This window comes from Equus asinus, chromosome 25 (genome assembly GCF_041296235.1).
Source record: "Equus asinus isolate D_3611 breed Donkey chromosome 25, EquAss-T2T_v2, whole genome shotgun sequence".
Lineage (NCBI taxonomy): Eukaryota > Metazoa > Chordata > Mammalia > Perissodactyla > Equidae > Equus > Equus asinus.
In genome coordinates, this window is record NC_091814.1 from 16,913,211 (window position 1) to 16,933,753 (window position 20,543).

General features: G+C 55.0%; 1 protein-coding gene across 5 annotated transcripts in view; it reads right to left on the minus strand.

Annotated features, from left to right (window-relative positions):
• The window catches only part of KCNN3 (potassium calcium-activated channel subfamily N member 3), a 178,937-nt gene extending 158,970 nt beyond the window's left edge, over positions 1–19,967 (minus strand). For 2 of the 5 annotated variants that reach the window (XM_014837099.3, XM_070496835.1), the window contains exon 1: positions 18,686–19,964. In XM_014837099.3, coding sequence (XP_014692585.2) covers positions 18,686–19,594 — 909 coding nt within the window. In that variant the 5' untranslated portion in view covers positions 19,595–19,964. Of the gene's footprint in view, positions 1–15,287; positions 16,527–17,630; positions 18,091–18,685 lie in introns of those variants that run through there. The other 3 variants (XM_044757800.2, XM_014837106.3, XM_014837100.3) reach the window with 3 other exon arrangements.
• Positions 19,968–20,543: the final 576 nt, after the last annotated feature.

Consider the following 20,543-nt stretch of genomic DNA (forward strand, 5'->3'; position numbering starts at 1 on the left):
CTTTACAGAGGAGGAGAGTTCCTCAGAGAACGCACGCACCTGTCCAGGTCACACTGATGGGGCAGGGGCAGAGCCAGCATGAATGTCAGGTCATTGATCCCAAATCCAGGCCTCTGGAGCCTGAGCTGGGCAGAGGCGGGGCCAGCCTCTGGGAGGGAGGCATTGAGGACCAAGGCTGGCTGGCCATGCTGACCCCGCTCCTGAGCACCATGCTGGGGTCACCCAGAGTAAGGCTGCTGTTTTGAAAAGTTCATCCCAAGGTAGCTAGTAGGGACGGTTTACGTGAACCTCACTACTGGAAGGCCCCAGCATCACCCGATTCCTGCTGGATATCCTCCTGAGATTTCCCCGGAGCCCCTCAAGGCCACAGATCCCAGAACTCGCCATCTCAACCGCTTCCCAGTTCTCCATCACCCTTAAAGGCAACTCAGTCCTGCCTCTCCCACCCCATCATGGCCAGTCTGTCAGCATGTCTTGTCAATTAAAAATAGTGGCCATTACAGGGGCTGGCCCGGTGGCACAGCGGATAAGTTGGCACGTTCCGCTTCTCGGCATCCCGGGGTTCACTGGTTCGGATCCCAGGTGCGGACATGGCACCGCTTGGCAAAAGCCATGCTGTGGTAGGCGTCCCATGTATAAAATGGAGGAAGATGGGCATGAATGTTAGCTCAGGGCCAGTCTATCTCAGCAAAAAGAGGAAGATTAGCAGTAGTTAGCTCAGGGCTAACCTTCCTCCAAAAAAAAAAAAAAGTGGCCATTGCAAAAAAAAAATAGTGGCCATTGTTTGAGCTAAGAACATTACACCTGTGTTCTTCTTTAATCTTCTCTCACAACCACCCCGTGGGCTAAGCATCATTACCCCCATTTTACACGCACAGAGACTGAGGTTTAGGGAGACCGGGCAACTTGCCCAACCTCATAGCCAGTCAGCACCCGAGCTCTGATGTGAGCCCAAGCATAGCTGGCCCCTACACGCTGTGCTATTCCTCCCATGTCTTTGAAAATAAGCAGGAAGAGGGTGTATTCCATCTCCCTCGGGCCAGGCAGGAGGCCAGCACTGAGCCTTGTGGGTTCCAGAAGGAGAGCCCCCCAGCCAGGGCGCTGGTGCCCGCTGGTGTGGGCGCTGTGCCACCCTGCTCTCTGGGACTGGCAGGCTCTTGAGTGCTCACAGCTTCCCGTCCTCCAAGAAAGGGCTGGTTTTTGAGCAGAGCAGTGAGGGGACCAGGCCACAGCGCTCGCTTCGACCCTCACACGCCACCTAGTTATCCAGGGCAGAGAAATGTGAGGCCTCACACATTACCTGCCTCCCCAGAGGCCCCTCCTGCTCCCACATCTTCCCTTCCTTTGCCTCCAGCCTGGTTCAAGCCTTCACTTCTCCTTCTCTAGAACTGTCACAATAACCTTCTAACCAGCCTCCCTGCCTCCAGCTTCCTCCTTTTATAATCCATCCTCTGCTGTGGCTTGACCACACCACAGCTCTGTTCAAATACCTTCCTTTGCTCCCTGTGCTTCTAAACAAAAATGCAAACTCCTCAGCCTGGTGTGCGAGGACCCATGAGCAGGTCCCACATCCCCTTCCAGTCTTTCCTTCCCAGCACTTCCAGGAAAATCTACCTCCTTTGTCCCTCCCTGAGAATACCTGGTACTCTCCAACTTTGGGCCTCTGCCCAAACTGTCCCTTCAGCTTGGAAGACTCTTTCCCTTTTGCCTCACGAAGCCCTACCTGGCTTGCTGCAAAGCCCAGCTCGACCCGCACTTCCTCTAAGAGGCCTCCAGACCTGAAGAGTCACAGGTGTGCCCTCAACACGATGCTGCGCCTCTTTAACACACTTGTCACAGTCTGCTGCGCCTCAGAATGGTGGCAGCCTAACCACCCCCGCAACCATGTATTGTCCATCTCTGTGTCCCCCAACATTTCTGGGGCCAATGCCTGGCACAGAACAGGCGCCAGTTAACATTTGCCCAGTAGAACGTCCTCAGAGTTTCAACACGTTGGTGCAGCTCCTTCCCCAACAGGGAGTCCTGTCTTTCCTGGGGCTCAAAACAAATGCTTGCTTCCTGAGGTGGCCACTGGGGAATCCTGGCCCACTCACCCCAAAAGGATCCTAGCAATGCCCGGGCTGGCGCACTTGGCTGTCTCTCCCCTGCCAGGAAATCTGCCACTCACCCAGCTCTGTCTCCCACTCACTCAGCACAGAAATAATAGCCCTGCCTTTTCCTGCAAATTCCATCTTCCTCAAATGGAGACTGTAGCTCCACCTGTGCAAAAAAAAAACCCACAAAACAAGAAGCAAGATGGAGAGGCCTGGAGAACAGTCACGTGGCCTCGCAGGGCAGAGCGGGGTCCCTGGGCTCTCCCTCTCCTTAAATTATCATTCGGCGCTGGGGTAAAGAGTTTATAATCCCACCGCCTCCCATTTGTCAGCACATCACAGCTGACAGACGAAGCATCTTCCCCACACAGGTGCCCACTGGGTCCACACCACAGCCCACCACTAAGGCGATACCACTGCCCCATGTACAGACGAGACCTCCAAAGATAAAAGACATGGAGACTAGAAACAAGGAAATACCCCAGGGAGGCGGGACTTGAATTCAGGTCTTCTGACTCTCAGTCCAGAGCCCTCAATGACACAGGGCTGCCCAAGAAAAGGGTGGGAGAAGGAGCCGGACTAGAATGGCACACTGAAGATGATAGAGCAATAGCGCCCATGTTCTCATTTATCCTCATAACCAGCCTGTGAGAATGAGTCATCTAGAGCGGGGCGCCCCAGCCTCAGTGCTGTTGACATTCGGGGCTGGGTAATTCTTTGTTGTGCGGACTGTCCTGCGTGTTGTAGGAGGCTTACTAGCATCCCTGGCCTCTACCCACTAGATGTCTGGAACATCGCTCCTCTAGTTGAGACAACCAAAAATGTCTCCAGACCTTGTTAGATGTCCCCCTGGGGAGCAAAATCGCCCCAGTTGAAAACCCCTGATCTAAAGGGACAGAGTTAGATCCCAGGGCTCACGAAAGGGGAACAGACTTGCCCATGGTTCTCACTCCCCGCCATTCAGCAGCTGCTTGTTTCACTTCTACGCATGCTGCTGTCAGGCAGCCTCACCCCAACACCAGTTCAGATGCTTCCTTCTGCACCATCTCCCTCCCCTCCAGGGAGAGAACCAGCCTGCCCACAGGCTTTCCTCACGTTTGCCATGGAGGGTAGAAGGGAATCAATATTTACTGAGAGTCAACATTTACTAAGTGTCAAGTCACTGGGCTAAGGGCATCCATTAACACTGCTTCACAAAACTCCTGCAAGGCAGGCACCATCACCCCCACTGGATGGCTGGGCACATGGACTCAAAGATTAGATCACTGAAGTCTCATAGCCAATAAGGGTCTGGGTCCGGATCTGGACCCAGCTCAGAAGGCTGGTGCCCAGCAGGCCCGGACTGCCAGAGTGGGGTGGCTTGATCTCAAGGCCAAGACCCTCACCCTCCAGGCCCAGGTCCCTGCATCGGACACTGGCAGGACTGGGAGAAGACCTTAAGGGCCATTCCTGCCCTCTTCCCCTACTCTCCTGCCAGCTGCAAAGGGAACAGGTGCCACAGCTCCCTGCATGGTCCCTGAGAGCGCTGGACACTCAGTGACATGGCTGATGAACATGAGGCTGGGGACTCCCAGCGGCTGGTCCCCCCCTCCCCAGCTGTGAAACCTTGACGAGGCTGCCCCACCTCTCCGTGCTGTCCTCCTGCACCCCCGCGGGGTTGGGGCACTGGAAAATCAGGAATGCATGTCTTCAGAGTTTGGTATTATTTCAGTAACTTCCCATAAAATCAGGCTTCCCAGTCATGCTGGGGAGCTTTTGATCGTGTATGACTCTGTTATTCATCGAACCGCTCTGGGGTCAGCCCAGAGCAGGGAGATTGAACTTTGAAATGTGGACCGACCCAGAAAGACCCCAGCAACTTCCAGTGCCCTTCGGGGAGTGAGCTGTGCTGGAGGCACAGAGAACTTACTTGAATTTTTTTAAAATGTGGCCAGCTGTGTCACAAAGTGTCCTCTGGGATGGGTGAGAAGCCATCCATCCCAGCACAGGAGCCCAGGAAGAAGCCTTCCATGCTCCAGGCACCATCCTCTGACCCCCCACCACCTCTGGGGCACGTACTACCCACATTCTATTAAAACTGACACACCTTAAACCTAACCAGGCCAACCCCAAACTCCCATCTGCTCCCCAAAACTGCTTCTCCCACTGTCTCCTCTGTCCAAGTTAATGGAAACTCCATCCCTGCATTTGCTTGGGCCAAAAGTCTTGGCCTCGTCTTTGATTTCCCCTTTCTCTCTTCACCTTCCCACCACCACCACACTCCTGAATCCAATTCATCAGGAATGCCTTCCTTCCAAACATTCCAAGGACCCAATCACTTCTCACCATCTCACTGCCACCACCGGGGTCCAAAGCTCCATGGCCTCTCACCTGGACTGCGGCCACGAACTCTCACCTGGGCCCCCTTGCCCTTGCTCCCACCCCCTCGTCTGTTCCCAGCCCTGTAGCCAGAGCAGTCCTATGAAAATGTAAGTCAGGTCTCATCACTGCTCCACTCAAAGGCCTCCATCAGCTCCCGTCTCACCCAGGGAAAAAGCCAGACTCCTCACAACAGTCTACAAAGCCCCATGGAGTCGGTCCTGTATCCTCCCCGACCTCACACCCCAACCCCTGCCACGTTCCCCCCATGCTCCCCATCCTTCCCATCGGTCTCAGGGGCCTCCTCGCTGCCCCGAGACCTACACTGTCCGACACGGCAGACACGGGCCATGTGTCCACTGAGCCCCTGCAATGTGACTAATGCAACGGAATTTTTAGATGTATTTCATTTTCACTAATTTACATAAAAAAACTAATACTCTATTTCACTTATTGGAAATTTTTTAATATATTTGCAACAACTTGGGTGTATCAGTCTACTTTTTTAACTGTAAATTTTATGAACTCTACATACAGATCTAGTATTTCCAATGAAGATTTAGTGTCCAACTGAGATGTGCTGGAGGACACACACACACTGGATTTCAAAGACTTAGCATAAAAACAGAATGTAACCTATCTCAATAATTTTTTACATGGATTACATGTAAATGAAAATCGTAATTTTTTTACTATACTGGGTTAAATAAAAAATGTTATTAACATTAATTTCCCATTTCTCTTTTCACTTTCTTTAATATGGCTACTGGACAATTTAAAATCTCAGATGTGGCTCGCATTATATTTCTACTGGGCAGAGCCGTCCAGACCATGCTGGGCATCATCCCAGCCCAGAGCCTTCAGCTTGCTGTTCCCTCCTCCCCCAGGGGCTCGCTCCCCACCCTCCTAAAGATCTTTCATCAAATGTCACCTTCTCGGTGAGGCCTTCCCTGAACACTTATTTAAAATTACAACTCTTCCCTCCGAAGTCGCTGCCCTCTCATCCCAGCTTTATTTTTCACCATAGCATTTATCACCCTCTAACATCATATACAACTAACTTACGTAGTTTACTGTCAGTTTTATCCACTAAAATCGAAGTTCCCAGAGGCTAGGGATTTTTATCTGCTGTGGTTTTTTTCCTTCCATATCTGTGGGGCTTAGAACAATCCTTGTACATAATCGGCGTTCCATAAGTATTTGTTGCATAAATAAAGTTATGTATTCTGCCCGGGCTTCCCACTCAGCTGGGAACTCCTCAAGGACAGTACGAAGCACACAGTAGGTCCTTGACATATGGCTGTTGAATATAGGCTGATCTGTTACCAAGATCACTGGGGAAACAGAGGCAGCTTAGCTGGGTCATTTCAAGCAAGGAAAAGGAAGTGCCAAGGGTCCTTGAACTGGACACTGTGTCTCCTCCCGTGATGCTCTCTCTCTCCCCACCCCCCTGCCCCCCGAAAGCTACAGTCAGCCCCACAGCAGTGGGTACTTGGGGGGAAGGTACAATTCCTCTCCTTCCCATCGATTTTTATTCTCCCAGTGAGAAGACAAATCTGTTTCCCCTCTACCAGAAGGCTCCGAGCCACGGCCACTTACATTATAGTAATTAAATCCCTGCCACTAGGAGGGCTTGGAGCGAGCAGGCCTCCTGCCAGGGGCCGGCCTGCAGGCAAGAGGTGGCGGGCAGGGAGGCCGGCCGGGCCTGTCTCTCAGCTGTCTCCTGAGAGCCACAACGCCTTCTCAGGTTTTCACTCCTGAGACGGGAAGATAAAGCCTCCCCAGCCCACCCCTCTGAAACACCCCCCGGGACAGCGGAGCACTGCTTCAGCCCAGGCCGTCACACGGTGCTCCTGTTCTCTCCCCTTCCAGCGGATGCTCACCCCCTCCCATAGGACAGCCAGCAGAAGAATCACCATCATCCTCCGCCTCATTCTCCTATTTTCCAGATGACAAAACAGAGACCCAGAAACCACGTTTCCTCACTCCTAGGCCAGGGCTTCTCTCTTCGTCCCCAGTCTTCCCTAGCACTCAGCACAGGCCTAAAACCACGCCACACGCTTCGCCCACAGTGCTGTTTCACTGAATCCTCATACCTGCCCCAGAGGTAGGGTTCTGATTAACCACCAAGGAAATAGAATCCCAGCCCTGAAGCCACTTGCCCAAGGCCACACACGCAATATGTGACAGAGCTAGATTCAAACCCAGATCTGTCCAGTGTGAAAGCCTGTTCTCCTAACATTAGGCTATCCTGCCCATATAGAAGTAGCGGAGGGCGGCTGGCAGATAGCTATGAGGGAAGATGGAAGAAGTGAAGGCAGATGGACCTGCAGTGGAATCGAGGACGGGGGAACAGGCAGAAGGAATGGGAGACTCAGTCTCAGGTTTGCGGGTCAAAGGCAGGCCACTTGCGTGTGGTTTTCTCCCCTATACAACTCCCATCATCCATCATTACTTGTTCAACGCCTGCCTCCCCACCGCCCCCGCCAGCCTGTGAGCTCCACGTCTTGTTCCGTGTTGAACCCCTGCCAACCAGAACACCTGGCACCTATCGGCCCTCAGGTGTAGTTATCGACTAAAGACCAAGGGCTAGGAAAGCAAAGGCAGACGGGGGAAGAGCCCCTGGGATAGACATGGAGGGAGACCAACACAGGAGACAGGGACAGAAGGCACGAGAGTTTGCATGAAACTGGGAGATGCCTGCTGGCCAAGATGATCCTGTGAGGATGGGGCACAGGTCAGAGGCTCAACCTAGTCCTCTGGGTCTGGGTCAGTCAATCTGTGTTTGGAGTTTCCATAGTTATACGATGGGAAAATTAATGATAATAACAGCCGGCATTTGCGAAGCCCTTTACCATGTGTCCGCACTGTGTCTGTCTCATTTGCCCTTCATGATACACAGCCCGATAAGAGAGAAAACATCTTCATCCCTATTCACAGATCGGAAGACTGAGGCTCACAGAGGTCAATTTTCCTATCTAGGTTGCGCAGCCAGGAAGCCGCAGAGATGGGACAGGAACACCAAAGCATGTGCTGCTGACTGCTGAGCTGACCCTCCGGAGCCTGCGGGAGACCATGCTCCGGCCCAGAGCCCGCCTTGCCTGTCAACGTGCCCAGAGCTCCTGAGGTTCAACAAACCTCTGCATCTAAAGTGATGGCCTCCCCCGCCACTCATCCCTCCACCCCGTCCTGCAGAGAGACGCTCTGGGTGAGGCCGCCAGGGCGGTGAGCATGGCGTAGTAAGGGGTGGGGTGGGCAGGGGTGGCGAGCTTCAGGAGAGCAAGAACAGCTTTTTTGGCTTGAAAAAGCCCAGGCCAGGAAGTGATCTGAAAAGCATGCCTGCCACACAGGACACCAGCTTTGAGGACTCTCCTAGGTTCAAATTCCAAAGCCACTACGTCCTGGCTGTGAGACCCTTGGCAAGTCACCTAACCTCTCTGAGTCTCGGGTCAGTCATTGGTAAAACGGAGATTGTGGTGAGGATGAAATGAGATGAGGTGTGTGAAAGCACCTGATGGGCCCTTAATAAATGTTCATTTTCTTCCCCTACCCCTTCTGTCCCTCTTTCCACTCCTGAGTCAGACTCAGCGTTGCTTGGAGTCATTTCTATGGAAGGGAAAAGAAGTATCCATCTGAGCAGCGCCTTCTCCCGAGTTGCCGAGGACAGAAGCGTTATCTATGATCCCACCCACCCGCGAGGAAAGCCTCATGACTCAACCTCCACCCCGGACTTGCTCTCAGCTCGCATCAATTTCATTTCACTCTTGAGGGATCTTTCCACCGCTGGCACACAGCGTGGACCCAGGCTCGTGTCTTGTGCCAAGTGTTCCCCCGCCCAGCTCAGCACCATTACTCCCCCAGGAGCAGGGGAAGGAGAGTTGGCAGAGCCGAATGTCAGGTCCAGCCCAGAGCAGGAGGGGCAGGGAGTCACGGGCTCAGCTGTGAGGGACCTCATATGATCCAAACGGCCACTGAGCTCTCGGGAAAAACAACCATGGCAAAGCCTGCACGGACCAGCGTGGACCAAAGAGCCCCCTGCGGCCAGGTCTGTGCCACGTTGAATCCTCTACCTCCACCCTCAACAAAAGGAATTATAATCCCACTTTCCAGATAAAGGGCACTGCTCACAGCCACACAGCTAAATAGTGCACAGCCATGATTGGAACCCAGGTCTGTGTTGAAAGCATGAGCTCTTTTGGGAGGATGGGCAGAGAGCAACACACTTCATTGAGGAGAGACCCCTGTAGCCGACTCGAGTCCTTAAGGGCGCAGACCTTTGCATTCCAGGAACCTGGAAGTGGCTGCCACATAGCAGGTGTTCAGGAGGACTAAAGCCCAGAATTCCTGGATTCCAGCTGCACCCTTGCCACTTACATTGCTGAGTGGCCTTGGACAAGTCACGTAACTTTTCTGGGCCTTAGGGTGCTATAAAGAGGAGGATAGTCCCTGCTCTGCCTTTCTCAGAGAGGTGGGAGGGCTGTGCAGGGGCCAATGCCCATCCAGGCTGGCACAGCTGGTGGGCCCGTGGAGCACAGCCATTCAGGGAGGTATGGTGCCACACAGCACCAAATATGCCCCCAGCTGCCCCCAGAGGAGGCCTCCCCTGGGTCATCCTTCCAAAGCCATCCAGCTCTGAGCCCTTCCAAGGCAGAAGCCCGACCCAGAGCAACATGCTCACCTAGAGCCCTCATGGAGGAAGGGAACATCACCCATGTCAGCAGCTCTGGGCATTCCCACATGTGGGAGCTATTCAGGGACTGGCTGAGCAAGCCAACATCCTAGCCAATGGAAGCCAGAAAAGAGAGAAAATGGCTAAGCCCCAATTTGTTAAAATCAGAAATCTTCTTAAAAGGGAGAAAAGGCTCTGAAAAAATCCCTGCTAGCGGAACCTTGCGAGGATGCGGGCAGGTGCCAACTCAGGCAAAAGTGCTAGGAAGAACTACCATTTGTTGGCAGCCTGGGATGTGCCAGGCACCGGGCTGGGCCACTTACCCAACCGTTATCACGTTGCATTCTCATCAGGCTGGTAAATGCCACTATCTCCATTTACAAAAGGGGAAACTGAGGCTCAGAGAGCTTGAGTCACTGGCTTCACAGTCACCCAGTAGCAAGGGGCTGGGCTAGAATTAGCCCCTAGTGCAGTCTCTTTCCCAACTCCCACGGGGCCCCTGCGGTTCAGCCAGAAGACCACCTGTCCCTCCTCCCTGCCTGTCTGGGGGCCCTGACCACGGCACCCACCTCTATGGGCTTCTGCACCTATAACCTCAAGCTACACACCACACAACGGCTCCCACAGGTGCCGGCTGGCAGGCCCAGGGCCCATGAGCCATGATGGGTAGGCACCGGCCCCTGTGGGAGCGTCCTCTAAGAAGGCTTTCCTGTTCCTTTGACACTAGGCACCATGCCTGTCCTTTAAGAAAAACGCCCAACAAGCTGACTCAAAAATAACAGATGCCAATTTGCATATTATTTCACACATCATTTGCATGTTGTTCATTTAGTGTCACCACGGCTCTGCTCAGAATACGACTCTGGTTACCTTGCGACCAGGCCTTGTGAAAAAAAAATGGCCTCCACATAGGGCGAGCCCTGACTCCCTGGGTCTTGGTGCCCCTTGGTCCCTGGTGGGAACAGTTACCACCTGCCACAGCAGAAAGGGTCAAAAGAACCTCGACTCTCAAGCCCCCACAACCTTTTGAATTCAAGAAGGTACTCTGTCGAAAGTCTTAAAGGAAAAAGCGCGCTCTCTTGAAGACACCTCGGGAAAGTCCTAGCATTTCTTTGCTTCCCTGGTTCTGTCGCAGGACGGCCTTCTGGTTGGCCCTCTCCCTGTGGTCTCGCGCTCTCAGCCTCTCTCTGCCTGGCCATCACATGTCCCCCTGACCTTCCTCAGGGCCTCTCAGCCTCTGGCCTGGCTCCATGGGCTTATTTTTGTTTTCTCTCCACCTGTCTGATTTGCGTGACCACACCCAACGAGCTGTGCCTAGGCCACAGATTGCTGACTCTGAGTGTAGAATGACTGGGTCCCATGAGGTAAGAAGGCTCCAGAAGCCCAGGCCAGGCCACCACTACAGCCCTGCCTTCCGGGGAACACACTGCTTCCCTCTCGCTCGCTCAGACTCACCCACAGGGACGCATCCAGGAACATGACCGGGCAGTTTTTCACCCGAGGTGAGGCCGTTTGATTTTATGAGAAAGGCGACATGTTCCACGTGTGCTCACCTCTTCCAGAGCCCCTTTCTACAGCCACCTGTGTGGAGGGGTGACCTGTGCACTCGTGTCCCTCTATGTCCCCCAGGCGGCTGTGGGTTAACAGGAGCATCTTCTAGGCGCTGCTCTAATAAAACCGACAGCTGGCAGACACGGAGGCTCAGCATGGGCCCGGCTCTGGGCTGGGTGCTGTGCTACAGGCAGGCGCTGTCATTCCCTCTGAATGTCTTAGAAACAGGCTTCAAATTCAGGACAATCCCTGAGGACCCACCACTGGCATGCCACTGCGTCTGGATTTGAACCCAGAGCCCAAGCCCTTCACCACCACGCCGGGCTGGCTGCACCAATTAAGGCCGCCTTTGAGAAAAGAAAAGCATCCGGTCTTCAGGGCCTAAGGGTGCAGAACTCTGAGCCCCTGACAATTACAGGTATCAACTAAATATTCAGTTGCCTCTGTGCCCTCGCCCTGGGCACGAACACTCTACTCCCTGCTCAGAACCTCCTGGGATGAGACCCAGCCCTAGCTCCTCTCCCAGACTTCTCTGTCCTCCCTACCTGCCCCTGTGTACACCACACAGCAGGAACTCCAAGCTGCCCCAGCTCCATCTCCTACTCCCTCTGCCCTCCCTGCCCTGGCTCCCAACAGTCTCATTCTCAGAAAGGCCCCTGCCTGTGAACCTCCCATCCTGGCCTGTCTAGTCCTTCAGGGGCCACCCTACCTCCTACAGGGGGCCTCCCCAACATCCCCAGCCTGAATTACTGCCTCCTTCCTCAGTGTTCCCTATATCACCACCAGAAACTGCAATCCAGCCTGGATGGATTGTGCCGGGGTCCAGGCCCGACACCCCTCGAGAACATGAGTTTGAGCGCTGTTGCTTGCTTCTTTGCAAGGAGCATGACAAATGTATGCTCAATGGAATCAGAACCCTCTGGAGCAGGAAGGGAGGTCAGCGTTGGAATCCGGCCCTTATTTTTAAGCTAGAGAAACAGAGACCCAGAGAGGTGAAGGGACTTGACAAAGGTCACACAACAAGTCAGAAACAAGAAGTAGAAGCTCCTCCTCAAGGCTCCTTCAAAGCAGAGACAGGCCTTTAACACAAACTGCCACTGACAGAGCTAAACGCAGCCTCACCCAGGGAATTGGGAAGCCGGGATTCAAGGATGAAGAAGAAAATTCTAGAACCAGGGATGGAGAAGCCCTTGGAGTTTCCCTCACTCAAATCCCCAGCAGAAGTTTGTGGTGGGGTTTGGAACAGGGAGACAAACAGTACACTGGAGACCTGAGCTCCCATTCTAGAACCATCTCTCCTGAGCTGGGCAGCTGGAGTAGGCCACTCAGCCCCCTGCGGCTCAGTTTTCTCCTCTGAGAATAGTGCCGAGTGTAATGACTCCAGGGCCACGGTGGGGATCCTGAGGAACAATGAGCATGGAAATACCTTGTGAGATGCAAGATGCTAAGCCCCGTGGGCTGCCCGCAATAAGTAGTCCTGCAGCCAGTACTGGAGGAGGAATGAGGAAGACCGGGGAGAGCCAGCGAGCGGCCAGAGCCAGGGGGCTGTGTGCGGAAGTGCTCCGCAGGCGTGGGGCCCGCTGGCTCTCCAGGGGTGGGGGGGTGCTGTGGTGCTGTGGAGGAGCCCACACAAGGCCAGGCCTTTACAGGAGGGGCTCCTGTTCTCTCTGTAATCCCCACACCTAGCCCGCTCTCACCCTCCAGGTGGAGAGGCATCCTAAGGACCGATCGTGGGCCACAACCTCACCCTGGACCCAGGCTGCCCCCAGGAGCCCACCTTGCCCTGGCCGCCCCCTAGGACACTGTCTTCTCTTGGTACCTGCATTGGTATCTCCCACCCTCCATCAAACCCCTTCTTGCCTGTCTCTCAGTAAACTTCTTCCCGTCCCAAATTTTGCATCGTGGGTCTCGGGCCCATAAACCTTGACTTGTCTCTTTTAAGAATGATAAGAATTCACCCAGCAGGAGCAGGCATGGGAAAAAGCCCAAACCTGAAAGTTGATGGGGCCTGGGTTCCTAGCCCAGCACCACCACCCACCAGCTTGGCCAGGTGACTTCATCTACAAAGGCAGACAAGACCACCACCTACTTCAGGACAGGACTCTGGAGTTTTGCACAGTCCGGTGCTGCACAAATGGCCCCTGTCCCCCACCTCCTGTCACCCAGCAGCACTCCTGGGCCCCAGAGGTGAAGCAGTGGGTCCCTGCCCCCAGCCCCGCCTCCCCTCCCTTCTCTGGATCCCAGCTGAGCTCCTGGGGGTGGAATGACAGGGTGGGGGGAGGGGGCACCTAAAAACCCATTAACCTCCTCCGGACTTTCCTCACCAGAAGAAAAGGCACTAGAATTTTCCTCCCCACAGCTCCTGAGAACAGCATGGACTTAGAATTCCCCACCCTCATTATTTAAAGAGGCATAGGTGGCTTTCTTCTTTCTCTCTCTCCCTTTGGGGTTTTGAAAGAAAGAGAAGAAAAACAGCTAGGAAGGAAGGCGCTGCTCTGCCTGCCGCTGAGCTGAGGAAAGCGGTGTTTCATTGACACACAGCCGTCCCTCACAGCCCTTCTCGCTTGCTCTCATACATGCTCATTTTCTCCCCAAAATGTGCTTCACAAATAAGTGTGGCAAAACCAAAGCTCTCTGTCCCGATTTTACATATCCATCCAGGCCTCGGCTTCACTACAGAGGTTACTTAAATTCCTTCTCATTTTGGTTTTCTTTACCTTCTATTTCTAAAGCAGATCTTTGGATCATGCCTCCCAAGTCCCCCTTCCGGAAAGCTCCATAAGGGAAACACAGGCCATCCCTCAGCTTCCTAATTAGCCAGCGTGGCAGATAAATGCCCCAGCACCGATGCCAGTGCTGAGCGGCGGTAACAGCGCCTGTGAGGAAGGGAAGTCCGGATGTCTTATGAAGTCTTTCCCCCGGGACGGTTATAAATAGTGTGATGACACGCAAAGGAGAAGCATATATAAAAGTTAGCTGTCCCCTCTGTGGGTTACAAACGTTTGACTCATTTGCAGGCTGTCCACAAAGGTTATAAATAAAGTCACCACCCCCCTGGGTGGGAGAAGGGCCTCGTTTTCACGGAGCCGCTGTGACCTGTGGAGATAAAGCGTATGCCTGGGCCCCTTGGCAGCTGTAGCCAATCGCTTATAAATAATCTCCTGCCTTCTGCAACCCTGTCCCGCAGGTCACCCCATTGGGAGGGTCCACGGAAAGGAGTCTGTCCCATTCCTACTTTCCCAACATGCCTGTAACCACGGACAAGGGGGCCCTGTGGCGTCTCCTCCCCTACATCAGGACATCCCCGAAAGCCACCCACCTACCCCAAAGCAGCTCCCAGGTCTGGCGGGAGGTGCAGGCCGTTCACCCAGCCAAGCCCCGGCTGCCGCCCTGCCCTTCTGCAGATAAGACCTCCATGACCAGGGAGGGCAGGGTGGCAAAGCTGCTGAGACCTATGGTCCTTCTCAATCCTTCAGACTGGAGGCTGCGGGCAGACTCGCTGACCTCTGTCAAGTCAGCAAAGAGACACAACAACAAGTTGGCCCCAAGGGACGCCATTCTCTTTGGAGAGTGAATGGCTGGGGGACCCAGCTCCCCTGGGCATACAGGGAAGCCTGGCATTTCAGGGTGGCCGCCCACAAGATGGTCTGAAGAAGGAGGAGTAACTCGGGGTGGGAAAGGAAGCCATGCATGGGAACAGACAGGGCGGCCCGGGTGACCACCGCCATACCAACTCCTCTGCCCCCAGCAACAAGGCCAGGCAGGGAAGTGGGAAGAGCAGAGGGGCAGGAAGTTGGTGGGGTGGGCAGGAGTGGGGCATGAGGAGGGTGGAGGAACCAAGCTCTGCCTGGGAGGTAAAACTCAGATGGACTGAGAGGCCGGGGGTGGGGAAGCAGTTTGAGGTTGTGCAAAAATGGTGGAAACGGAGAGCCACCCTGCTACACCAGCATTTCCAGCCTCCCCTGAGGGGACCCCACAGCCCGACACCCGAGGTCCCTGGGAAGCAAGGCCCACCAAGAACTAAGGTCCAGCTGGTGACTTGCCAGCTAGACAGAGGCACGGGCTCAGCCCCCAGCAGGATGGCAGGGTGGGATGGGAGTCCACAGCCTGGAGAGGAGAGGGAGGCCAGGCTGGGCCTCGCCCATTCTCAACTCTCCCTTGGCCCAGTGGAGAGAGCATAGCAGGCAGTTTAAGGCAACAGAGTGGGTGTGTCTCAAACCAGCTCTGGAAGAAAATAAAGAATGCCAAGAAGGACTCCCCAGATCCTCATTGCCTTCATCGCATTGGCACTAATGTGGTAGAGACAATGTCACTAATTTCTCAACAGGATCTCTAGACCTGGCCCTGTCGTGGTGTCTAAGCCCTCAGAGAGTAAATCCACCTACTGAAAAACACCCTGGACTCCTCCTTCCATTCAGGGGTAGCACCAGGAGGGGCCTATTAGGGCCATCTCCAGCATTTCTCTGCCGTTTGGCCTCATGGCACTGCTGCGATCACCAACAGCTCTCCTGTTATCTGAGCCCCACCTCAGCCCACCTCCCTGCTTCTGTCATGGCCTATGGCTCGTGAGGACCTCGGCTTATGAGGCTGAGGACCGTTCTGTTGCAATCTCTTACCTCCTCACGCTGGCTCCCATTTGCATTAACTTTGAATAGGCTCAGGGGCACGCCATGTTCCTTCTCAAGAGAGCCAGGCCTGTGTGGCGAATGCCTCCCCCAGTAACAGATATCAGCCAAAGAGAGGCAAACAGGAAGGCCACGGCCCCATGAGAAAAGGCAGAGGACTTCAGAGAGCAGCAGCTCAAGCATGTGGTTAGCAGTCTTTGATCACTCGGGGGAAAAAAAGTGTGTCCCTCTCCCAAGGGCCTTTGAGCGGGAACTGCCACCATCAATGCAGAATCAGCCGATCTGACTGGGGTGCCTGAGGTCACCCCGTTCCTCCTCCTGACTCCAGACTGGTCAGCAAAGCCAATCAGATGCACAAAGTTCTCCAGCAAAAGAAACTGCCACCCATCCCACCCCAGGGGCCACTGAACATCTCTGAGTTCTCCCTGCTGGTGATTCTTCATTCTAACCCAAACCATCCTGTCACCACAGAGCCCATTTTCCCCACGAGGCTGGGGAACAGATGCCACCTCCCCTGCAACAGACCCACATGTAGAGATGTTCTCCAGTCAGAAGACCCAGCCCTGCTCACAACTTCTCCCCTCCAAGATACAGCTTCTCCCGGCTCCTTTGACAACAGTCTCAGTCCCCAATCTGTTAAGGCCTCAACTACTTCTGGAGCCAGAGTTAGACAACAGAAGAAAAAGACATCGCTTTCCCTCTCCATTATTAATAACAGTAATAACAGAGCGCATTTATCAAGCAGGCACAGCAGGCAGTGCCTTACACTTATCTAATTCACTCTCCCCACTTGACAGCCGGGGAGACAGACCTGCAGAGGCTCCATGGCTTGTCCGAGATCACACAACCAGAAGTGACAGAGCTGGGACTCAAGCTCCGCTCTGATTCTTTAAAGCGATCCTATTCACCTCCAGGAGAGAAGAGGGATAGCTGCCCTACCCGCTGCTGGGCCCACTGGGCCTGACAGAGGAGACACCCAGAAAATACTTGTTCCACAATGACTCAACGCATAGATGGAGAGACGGAAGGGTTGGTGAGCAGGTGAGCAGGTTAAAGTGAGCCCCACTTATCACAACCAGTACCAACCCACCGTGCACAGGAAGTGGCCATCCCACCAGCTGAGGAAGGCAGGACCTTCCCAGTTGCTGTGTCCCCCATGCTGCCATCAGCCAGAGGATCAGGGATTTAGGAATGGGTGAAGCCCAGTCCCTTGGGTCACCTCATCCTTCCTTCACACCGGAGTCTGCTCTCTCCAGCTCTGGGAAAGCTCCTGTCCCTGGATACTCCATCAGGGTGGCACCTGCTCTGGCCTTTTCCTGCCCAGCAGCAACCCTCCCATTGCATTAAGACAAATGTGCACAGATGATCCCACAATGGGCGCTGTCTCTGGGAAGAGCCACTCTCTTAGGAGCTCTGACCACAGGGGTCCCTGAAAGAGGAGGTGCTGGTCTTGCCCCTTCCCCTCTCCCCCTCCAGCACTCAGGCCCTTATCAGTTTCCCCCAGCGAGGGCTCCTTGTCCCCAGGAGGTGACTGGAGGGAGCCATGGTTGTGTCTAGGGCGGCTGCCAGGCCCATCAAGGATGGTGGCCCCCTCTCCCGGAGCGCCCAGCGGGAGAGGCGGCAGAGGCAGCAAACAGAAGGACCCGCAGACTCAGAGGCTCATTACAGGGAATGACTAAGTGAGCTGCGATTCCAGGGGAAAACCCCGCTCGCTCCTGCTCAAGGAGGGGCTCAAATCCTTGAGCTGTTTAGATGAAGGGGGCTTCCAGAAGCTGCCCTCAGCTGGGGCAACCCCCTCCGAGCAGCCGGGTCCCTGGGGGCACCCTCTGCCTGGAAGTCTTGGTTGTGGCTATTCAGGTCGTCTGATAGGTCTGCCCCACCCGTTTCCTGAGCAGGCAAGTCTGCCCATCCCCTGTTAGAGCGAGAGGCTGGGAATGGGGGAAATCCGATCAGCACCTCCTAGGTTTTTGCGACTAGATTTCAACAAGGAATGTGACAGTCTCGCAGCAGCTGTGCCCAGCCTGAAACAAGCTCTATTTGAAACCTCCAACAGCTGAACCCCTCCCAGCTACCCCGGGCCAGCCCAGCCACCCCCTGCCCAAAATGACAAATAAGTAGAGAAATCCAAGCAAAAAGCAAGCACGCAAACGCAAACTCACACACACATGCATGCACACACACACACACACACACACACACACACACACCCCAACCAGTTGGGGATGAGGGATAGAGTGGGAAAAAATCCACTTGTCCAAGGGCTCCCCAGGTCTCCAAGCCTTCCAGCCCGCAGCAGGAGGGCTCCCAGCAAGCAGAGCATTGACGGAAACCCACCTTCCTCAATCCCCACTCCCTTGGAGGATGCGATTTCCAAGCCCCCTCTGGGAGGGAAACCCCTTCCTCCGTCTTGGGGCTGGACGGAGAGGCTGGAGCAGCGGGGCCAGCTCCCCGGCTAAAGCCGGTGCCCGCCGTTCTCCATCCGGGCGCGCACTCACACACTCGCACACACACTCATCCTTATTTATCCCGAGAAGAAGGAGTTGGGGTGGGAGGGGAGAACCGGGACTGAGCCGGGGGCGCGGGCTCTCGGGGACGCCCGGGAAGCCCTGACATCCCATCCCAAGGAGAGGCGCTGCCCCCTGGCTGATGCCAAGGCGGCGCCCATCTGCTCTGCCCGGGTAACACCTGTAGCCATTTTTATCAGGGGATGTTGATGAGGCGGCAGCAGGTTTATTCTGAGTCCTCTTTCCTGAGGGAAAGGACTGCTGATTTCCTCCGCCTATATTTTTACCCCATGCCCCCAGGAGACTCAGGTCACGGGTGCTTTTCTATTTTGCCCTAAGTCTCTCAGGGAGGAGGAGGGAAACAGAAACTTGGGAAGAGAGGGAGAAGACAGAGAGAGAAGGGACTGGCATGGAATCCCCACCCCCCCACCCAGACATTTATTTCTTTTTTATCCTCGGGAAAATGGAGTGGAGCAGAGAGGGGAGGAGAGAGGGGAAGTCACAGGAATTGGCGAGCACTTCAAGGCAGAATGTAATTAATTGGTGCGTTAAGCTGCTGGGTTATGCTTTGGTACGAGTGAGCCAGGAGGAAAAATGATTTCTCAGAAGGGATTCTTTAAGCCTCCCTAACACAGAGTCTGCAAATTAGACACAGTGTGTGGGGATGTCCCCCCCCAAGAAAGCGAGGAATGAATTCTCCCGGGATTAAGAAGGAAAACCATGGGAAGTTAGAGTGTTCAATATAATTGAGCAAACGACTCTCCCCACCACCACCACCACCACCTCTCTCTCTCTCCCCCAGTCTCTCTCTCTCAATCTCTCTCTCTCTCTTGCTACCTACATATTCCTTTTGTTCAAGGTATAAAGAGAAACCGCAGCCCCTACCTTTGAGTACAAACCCCAAGAGAGCTCGGTCTCTATCACCATAACAACAATTCCAAACATCCCAAAAATCAGAGCATAGTCACTCAGTCGCTTTCTCTTTTCAAACAGGGCCCTCCTGTGTCCCAGCTTATAGCCAATGTTTTGGTTTTTCCGCTTGTTGGCTTTGGGGAAGGTGGTGCTGCTGGCGGTGGTGCCGGCGTGCTGGTGGTTGTGGGTGGCATTGGGGTGATGGAGCAGGGTCTGGTGGGCATGGTTGTCCTCCCGGGAGGAGATGATGATCTCCGGGGGGTTGCTGGGGCTGAAGAGCTGGAGGGGTTGGCCCTCCTGCTCAGTCTCGATGAGGTTCCTCCGGGAGGCGCTGAGGCGGCTGAGGGGCTTCATGACCCCACCGCTGTACTTGCAGGAGCTCATGGCGATCTCCGTGAAGGGGTTGCTGTCCCGCCGGTGCACCAGGGGGCTGGCCTGCCGGTGCCGGCCGCCTCCACCAGGCCCACTTGTGGCTGTGGAACTTGGAGAGTGGCCAAGCAAGTGGTCATTGAGATTGAGCTGGCTGCCTTGCCTGGAGGAAGGGTGGAGGATGGCGGTGGAGTTGGACGAAGGGGGGGCCCTGAAAGCGGTGGGAGAGGAGTGCAGCAGGCCGGGGTGGACGGGCTGGCTCTGGAGTTGGGCGAGCTGAGACAGGGGATGCGGTGGCTGCTGCTGCTGCTGCTGCTGCTGAAGCTGCGGAGGCTGAGGCTGCAACGGGGGTCCTGGGGGCTGCTGGGGGGCTGCTGGTGGTGCTGGCGGTGGTGGTGGCGGCTGCTGCTGCTGCTGCTGCTGCTGCTCATCCCCGGAGGATGGACAGGGGCACTTGGGGTCTTCATCCAGGTCCCCCACCCCCGAGTCATGGAAGTGCCCAGAAGTGTCCATCTTGGGGCCTGGCTGGATTCCCTGCAGCACAACCCCCCACCCCAAAGCCACCCTCGCTCCAAAGATGTCCTCAAAGAAAGCCAGGCATCCAAGCTCCCCCACCAGAGTGTCTTGGCTCCAGTCCTCTCTCTTTGGCTTGCTTCGGTTCTCTGGAGCTGCCTGGAGTCCAGACGCTGCCACTCAAGAATGCATTGTACTGGGCAGGGAGGGAGGGCAGGAGGAGAGCCTGGAGGAAGAAGACGAAGGGGGAAAAAGAACTCTGTCTCAGGAGGTGGTCCTCTAGGAGCGTGTGAGGCCAGGTTCAGCTTCACTCCTCGCTGGCTCAATAGCTTTGCTCTCCTCCTCCTGCCACTGTTATATTGTAAGCCAAGCCCACTTATTAGCAGCTGGTCTCATTGGCTTGGCTTAAGTCTCCAACCACCTCCTAACTCCGCCCCCCACGTAGGCTCCTCCCCGGAGGAGGGGCCTGCCGCCCTCACTCCCAGACCCAGTGGCAGCGCAGCGAGGGCTGGGAACTGTAGTTTTCGCTCCCCATCCAAGCTGAGCAGCTGCCGTCTCTCCTCTGACAGGTATGGCAGAAACCCGCGAGCCTACGGCGAGAAGGGATGTACGCGCACGCGGGGCGGTGGGGAGGAGAAGCACAGGGCCTCCCAAGGAGGGGAGCTCTGCGCCCTTATGCCGGCGCAGGAAGCGGGAAGACAGTTATTAGTGGCCAGGTTCTACGAGAGGTTGTTTCACATATGTTTTCCAGTTACATCCTCCGGACACCCAAGGAGGTGGGCATTACGTTCCCATTTTACAAACTGAAACTCAGAGATGTTGAGTAACAACTTCAAGGTCAAAAAGCAGCGGGGAGCCACATCCTCCTAACCCCAGGTGGGTAGGCTCACCTACTGAACGCCTGCCGTATGTGCGCAGGCGCCTCTCTATTATTTCTAACTCACATCAA